The sequence below is a fragment of the Aulostomus chinensis genome, chromosome 11 (assembly GCF_037954235.1).
Source record: "Aulostomus chinensis isolate RoL2024-O1b breed Wild chromosome 11, RoL_Achi_v1.0, whole genome shotgun sequence".
In the NCBI taxonomy this organism is placed as follows: domain Eukaryota; kingdom Metazoa; phylum Chordata; class Actinopteri; order Syngnathiformes; family Aulostomidae; genus Aulostomus; species Aulostomus chinensis.
The window spans coordinates 14,948,189-14,955,626 of record NC_141330.1 but is presented as its reverse complement, the minus strand read 5'-3'; the positions used below and the strand labels follow the sequence as shown (position 1 = coordinate 14,955,626).

General features: G+C 41.7%; 1 protein-coding gene across 2 annotated transcripts; it reads right to left on the bottom strand.

Annotated features, from left to right (window-relative positions):
* Positions 1 to 1,055: 1,055 nt before the first annotated feature.
* On the bottom strand, positions 1,056 to 7,087 carry LOC147253556 (endothelin-2). Of its 2 annotated transcripts, none has more exons than XM_086217292.1 (5): positions 6,996 to 7,087; positions 3,317 to 3,467; positions 3,044 to 3,157; positions 2,419 to 2,484; positions 1,056 to 2,310 (listed from the first exon to the last, which is right to left on the bottom strand). In XM_086217292.1, the coding sequence occupies exons 2-5, from the start codon at positions 3,448 to 3,450 to the stop codon at positions 2,259 to 2,261; spliced, it is 366 nt and encodes a 121-aa protein (XP_086073418.1). In that variant the 5' UTR covers positions 3,451 to 3,467; positions 6,996 to 7,087; the 3' UTR covers positions 1,056 to 2,258. The 2 variants fall into 2 exon arrangements, with proteins under 2 accessions (XP_086073418.1, XP_086073417.1); XM_086217291.1 differs by lacking the exon at positions 6,996 to 7,087 and adding an exon at positions 4,114 to 4,203.
* Between the last annotated feature and the right edge of the window lie 351 nt (positions 7,088 to 7,438).

Sequence of the window (7,438 nt, the reverse complement as noted above, 5' to 3'; positions counted from 1 at the left end):
CAGGATAAGAGGTAGAAAATGGATGGATTTCTAAGTGGAAGACAAGTGTTACATATCAAACTTATAAGGACAGCACCCTGTAAAGTCTCAACCGTACCAGAACCACAGACAGAGTTCTGCTGCTGGGGCTGCTTGTGGCTTCTCAGCTGACAGACGGAGGGATTTGTTTTTTCTCAACATTACCTCATATAACCTCATTTGTTAGTTATTAACAAGCATTAGGTTTTTATGTAACCTAAATTATTTGCATGATCGACTGGCCATTACTGCTACGTAGAAACTGGGTTGATTAATAGTACTGTATTTGAACCCCCAACCATATGTATAATATAATACTGGTTTTAATAACCGATGACTACTGATGCCGTGTCCTCTTTTGTAGACGTTTAAAATATGACTGACCAATAATTTTACAATATTCAATGACAATTTAAGAAAATTAACTTTTTAGAGGAAATCAGAAAAGAAAAATCATAAGAGTATGCCTGACTGCTAGTTAGCATAGCACAATGAATGGTAGCGGCTGGCAAGTCCTCGCAAGCCTCCATCAAAAGTCATCAGATGCACTTTTCAGGTTTCAGTCTCAGGTTTTGGAGGCAGAGCAGGTAAGATAATGAGGGTATGCTAACCTGCCCATCTGATCCCATTCATTATGCTAAGCTAGCTAGCAATAATATGCAGCACAGAGCACAGAAGGGTACTTATCTTATGTTGGGCTTACACTGCAATATTTTCATGGTCAAAGACGAAAAACTGAAAATTTGATTTTATCAAATTTTATTTTTGTTTTTTTACATTATGCCCTTTGTAAGTTGATTTCTTGGTTTAAAGGGGCAGAGTAAATAAGGTTTATTTAAGGTTTATTTTAGTTTCCTTTCATGAGAGATTTAGGAACTCTTTTGTGTTCACATTATAGTTCTTTTTTGTCAATGGATGGAATAAATTCTTAAGATAAAGTTCAATCAAATAAAATCAACATGTCTTGCAGTGCATCAGTCTGACAGTGAACCGCTGCTGTGCTCAGGCCTGTTAGGATCAGATTGCTGCAGGGGGTCTGCTCTCTCTCTCTCTCTCTCTCTCTCTCTCTCTCTCTCTCTCTCTCTCTCTCTCTCGCTCTCTCAGTCACAGAAGTATGAGAGGAATGAAAGGCAAATGTATCCACTCCTGACATCTGAGCCCCATCAACACTTGAGTGTAATCGTTCATCACTGTTATTTGATCAGACATCAAAAGGTGGTTGCTTCATTCAGCAGTCAGCAGATGAATTATCTGTCGGATTGTTGTTCTTCCCTTGTCTGCTTGTATTTTCATATGAGTGTGGACGGTATGTACAGGGCAAGCAATCAGAAAGGAACAGGGACCATTATGTACATCTCATTCGCCCCCTGAGCGACGTTACAAAAGCCTGCATTCTTTCCATAGATCCCTGTGATAACACAGGACGCACTGCTTCTGAATAGCAGGTGAAATTATTATTGATTCAGCCTTGAATTCCTGGATCATCCATCCATCTCAGGCCTCCTTTTGAACCCACAAATGTGTCTGTTAGTCACATATACTGCCCTGAGAAGATTTGTTTTCCATTGAATAACTCTGGTTCATTGAAAATGTGTTTTCTTAAAGTGAGGGAAGAGAGGTCAGAAATGAGAAAACAAGTAATGATAAATGAAAGAAGCCAAAAGAATGATACACTCTAACATTTTAAGAACACTATTTGACAAATGTACGCATTCACACAAGATTTTCTTCTCAGTCACACATTTTTCAGGATTCTACATACATGTTTTTCCAACATGGATCATGTGTTTCCTGGTTGAACATTGACAAACTCATAAATTGAAACACATTTTACAGAAGTAAAATATGTTGAGTGTGTAAGATGGTTCTGTTTGTGTAAAATCTATGTTTTTTTTCTGTCAATTTTACATATTTTATGCAAACTGTTACATTAATCAGCGCTGACCTGGCGTCTTTCAGACAATCCTTCGACTCTGTTGCGAGTGGAGTCAAATTGAACGGTAGGTGAAACCCTCACCAAACCAGCTCCTCTCGACGGCTGAGTCTCCATCTGCTTTCATGATGTGCATACACACCATCCTCATGATTTCCTGTCTGTACACTCAGAGCTGTGGCCTTCGAGCATCTGTCGGCAGCCTTTTGTTGCCTGCCCTAGCAAGCATCATTTGTTCAGGTGCTCTCTTTCTGTCATTGTTTTGTGAGCGTTGTCTTTCTCTCTCTCTTTCTCGCTGAGCTTCGTTTCAGTCTGAATCAGGTGCACCCCGGATTCTCCTGGATCTGCTCTCCACACCTCTGAAGAAAAAGTCACTTTTAAATAAAATGTATGATACAAAAATGATCAAAATGCAAACAGAGCCTGTGCGTGTTGTCTTTGTATACACTGTGTCATTTAAAACTCACCTTCCGATGCTCTGTAAGTTAAACCGACGTCTTTTAGCAGATCTCTGTGGGAAATTGATTTCAAAGCTGTAAACACAATAAAACAGTGTAAACACCAATGATGATGCTTCGTTTTCACGTTGCCGTTTGGTCTCTTTAACTGTTTTATTACTGCAGGCAATATGCAAGAAACTACCTAACACACACTTACATGCTGAGTAAAACAACGTTATCTTTATAGACTCAATCAGATTTTACACATGAAGAACACCTCTAACGAGATCTTTATTCTGCTTAAATGTGCTTGTGTGACGAGGTGACCTATCACTCACTGCCTCAGCTGTTGGTGCCAGTGAATTCTCCATTCAGCCTTTGGCTCCACACTCCTACGAACTTTACTCCTTCCTCCCTACAGCCAATCAAAAGGTACACTTTGTGCACCAGTCTCATTTTATTCAGCTTGTTTTGATGATATCACCCCGAATGAAGTACCGTAGGTGTAACAACCTTAATAATAGTATTTCAGTGTAATTAGAAGTTCCCCACACCGCACCATTCCTTTTCATCCTTAAATAATCCTGCCTAGAGAAGTATAACTCTTCAAAGGCAGGATAGTTTTATGTGTGATGCTGTAGCCTTGACGCACCTCTGCTGGCAGAAACTGCTGCAGGTGCCATCATCAGGACTGGCACAAGCGCAGCGGCCAGTAGACCTTCTGCGTCGGGACATAGCACTACCCAGGCCATAAACTGTTGTTTTACTGAAGAAAGACACACACACACACACACACACACACACACACACACACACACACACACACACACACACACACACACACACACACACACACACGTAGGATTTAAACACTCTGCAGACTTTGAAATTTTATTGAAATGCTTGTGTGTTTTCTGACACTCACCTGGGCGTATTGACCCAGATGATATCCAGGTGGCAGAAGTAGTGGCACTCCGCGTCGAGCGGGCTGCTGCAAGCACAACGTTTGGGCCGATGAGTAAGAACTTCACCCCTGCTCTGCTCAACCTGAGGTTTCATCAATGGCAAACCCAAACCTGCCCGTAAAGAACGAAAAAAAGAGACAAAAATCTCTCAGTTATCCAGACACAAAATCACATCCAGCAATGCTACACCAAGTAAGAAATGATGAAGATGAAGATGAAGATGAAGATGACTCCTTATTCTGCTGTTACATCACATTTTCAGTGTGCAGGTGAGAACATGAGGAGTCATTCTTCACTGGTGTCACTCTACAGGACTCATCACTCTTGATCTCGGAGCAAATGTGTGAATTCCTCGCCTTTGTCATGCACACTCAGTTAGTTCAAAATCCTTTTTTCTTGTTTGGTTATTTCTTGAAATAATTCTAAAAAGAAAGGTTTGCTTTAAATTCAGAATTTACATTGCAAACTGATAAGCAGCCTTGTGTGATAAATGGCTCCTGTTCAATGTTGTGGGCTTGCTAAAACATGTACTTGCACCAACATACAGTAATGACCCTTGTTGCTTAGCGCCGTGTGAAGATTAATGCAAATGTACATCAGCTGAGAATCATGCTCTCCTGTGTAATCTTCCAAAAACATATCGGAATATGTTTCCCTTTTCAAGCATAATTGACACAGAGCTTCATGCAAAGTGGCATGAACATACAGCCGCACATGCTTCTAAAAACAAAACACGGAAAGTAGAAAGTTAACTCACCCTTTTCCACAAAAGCCAAAAGAGCAAAGAGAAGAAAAACACTGATGTGAGATGACATTCTTGACAGCTGATTGATGGAGTTCCTGTATCCCGACAAATACAGCTGCTATGTTTGTGGGCAGGTGTCTATGAGCTTCTATTTATACTTTTCCCTCTCCCTCCCCTGATGTCATTGTGAAAGCTCCGCCCACAAGCCACCACAGTGTACAACCGGAGGCTGTTCCAACCTGTGACACATTCCAGGGATGTCTACTAGTCTGCAGCCTTGTCGTGACAACGCAGTCGCCTGCCTTTGACTCAGGGTTTGTGTCTTCTCTCTGGTTTAACACGCTGTTTGAGGTGCTAGGAGATGCATGACAGCAGATACCAGAGTTAAACTGAGATTAGAGAGAGGAAGCCCGGAGATGGATGCTGGATTATCTGAAACAATGATCAAGGAATTCAAGGAACTGCAGTCACACGGTGGAGAACGTAGTAGGAGGAGACAGGAGGAGGCCAGTTTCTCCTGTGGGCCAAAAATATAGATAAAACACACAATAGTTTCCGATTGATTTGATTGGATTAAACTAGATTAGAGTACTTTAGATTAGATTAGATTAGATTAGAGTACTTTAGATCAGATTAGATGAGACATAAACACATTTTCTTTCCAATAATCAATTGGAATACAAAACTAAACAGTTCATCCCACTGTAATGTTCAATTCACATATGAACTTCTGTTTGATTCTGTTCTTCCAGGCACTATCAGCACGGTCGAGCATGGATGGCTCATCAGAAACTGTAACACAAGGCTAACCAGGCCGAGCGGTTGCAGCACTGTTGCACTCCTAATCGTGACATTGTTCACCTAAAGATGCTTATCCTCCATTTTCCATGAAACGAGACGCCTTTATCACAGCCCAGCACCAGACTCTTTGAGTTTGTTCTGTTGTGGGCTCTGTTGTTGTGGTTTTATTTGGAAAATTTCCCTCATGTGTCCAATGACTGTTCCTCCTGTCTCCTGATTTTTCCGTCATTTCTCACCTGTGTCTCTATGAGTACTGTATATTCAGAGTTTTCCAGGTTTTCCCCCGTTTGAAAAACCTAGGCTGCCATGGTAACCATGGTTACCAACAACCACTTCCAAATCCAACTGCTGTTGCTGTGTCCACGCAATGTTGTTTAATACTCTTCTGACTTATTTTGTTCTTCCAACATCAGAGATTGACATCAGAAAGACAAATTCTTATTTTCAGCAAAAATGTTAAGGCTGTGGAATGTGGAGTCCAACATCTTTTATTCAGCTGCTGGCGAGAATCTCTCTCAGGCTCAGGCTGCCCACTTGGGGTCTCTCACCTGTCCACCGGGGGCCCACCTGGGGTCTCTCACCTGTCCACCGGGGGCCCACCCGGGGTCTCTCACCTTCCCACCTGGGTCTCCCACCGGTCCACCGGGGGCCCACCGGGGGCCCACCCCGGATCTCTCATCTGTCCAACTGACCTTTTCCTTTGAATCCAGCTATCAGCTGTGGTTGTTGCACCTGAATCGTTCCTCCTGGCCCCTTTTACTCAGGGTGTTCCATGTTGAGAGATCACAGTCCAGTTTGGGGCACTACACTATTCCTTGTTTTTCTCTTTGTGTTTGTGTTTGTGTGTGTGTGTGCACGTGTGTGTGTGTGTGTGTTAATCCCTCGTGTAAAAGTTTTAGACTATCCCTAGACCTTCATACTGCCAGCTCTTAGTCAGACCTCACCGTTAGATATTTCATGCTTGAACTTTTGCACATTATTGGACTGTTGCCTCTCAGCCTGCACTAATTGTTTGCATGCTGCCTTTAATCTTGTGTATCTCTTTTTTTATTGTGAACTTCATCTCATCTCCCATATGTGCGCATGACTCATTTCCTCAGTTTATGGTTATGACAACTCAAGCATATAAAAATCCAGTTGAAAACACTTGCATGACACTAACAAAAAAAAAGACAAAAACAAAAAGCAAAAAAGAAACACAACAAAACAATACCAGCGTGTTGGAAACAGAAACAAGCAGGTATTTATCTACATCCTATCTACATCCTCTCTATAAGAAGGAGATTTAGCTAGAATTCGGAGTATTTTGGTTCCTAATACATAATTCACTAGACTTCCCACGGGGAAGGGAGAATATTTTCCTTTCAAATGAAGAAGTGTGGAATGTGTGACATGGTGATGGGATTGCCACATAGCATCATGATAGCGCTTATTTTACAACACTTTTTGCACCAGAGGTTAGAAGTACAGTTCCCTCAGGAGCACAGATGTGGCCTCTACACGGGCCTCCCATCACACCAGACCGCCTCATCTCTGAGAGGATGGAATGCAATGAAGGATGCAACAGAAGATGTTTTTACGTTCCTTTAGCCACATCCCTGCTGTTCAGAATCTTTTTTTTTTTCGGTTTTCAAAAGCAGGTGTTTATCTTTAATTAGAAATGTTACCGCCTCAGTATACTCCTTTGAAAACGTAATGGAGCAACCCTGCTGTCAGCATGTTCAGGGCTCCAGAGGAGGACGAAGCATCGTTGAGTCAAAACAGTTTCTTTTAAATGGCTTTTCTAAAAATAAGAGCCTGTTTAGAGACGTGTCTATCAACAATCATTTTGTCAACACACTCTGCGCCGTGCCTGAGGAAGCTTTACGTAATCTACGTCTGGCTGAGCTGTTCAGTGTTGTCATGTAAAGGACCAGTGAGATTGAACTGGAAACAATGGTATAGTGGATTGATGCTGGTATGTTAACTGTGTTTTAGGCTTGGGGATCGATGTATACTACCAGGAATACACCCAAAGGGTTAGGGTTAAGGTTCATGTCTATATCTATCTTATAAAAAAACAGGTGTCAGCTGGAAACAGTAGAAGTACTTACCCTTGACCCAAATTGATATGTCGATCTTATTTAACTGGAAGGATGAAAAGATGGTGATAAGACCAATTTCTTGTGTAAGGTGTGTCAATGGCACATCCTGATCCCAAATAAACCGCAAGCCAAGGAAACTAGAGAGGCAATTGGCACTGTAGTGTGTACCGAGGACATCTAGTGGTACAACCGGAAACCTACAGGTGATGGTTGTGGCACACAGGTATCCGGTTGAACCACAAAACAGAGCGATGAAAATTAAAAGATAATAAAACATCTCTATCAGTGTTACTAGTTCACTAGCATCTCTTTTGTTTATGTGTGTGTGTGTGTGTGTGTGTGTGTGTGTGTGTGTCCGTGTGTGAAAATACAGTCTGTGTAGCGGTATTCATTTCTTCAAAATCTGAGCCAAGAGACCTTAAAAGCACATTTAAATACTCTGCTTAGACCAA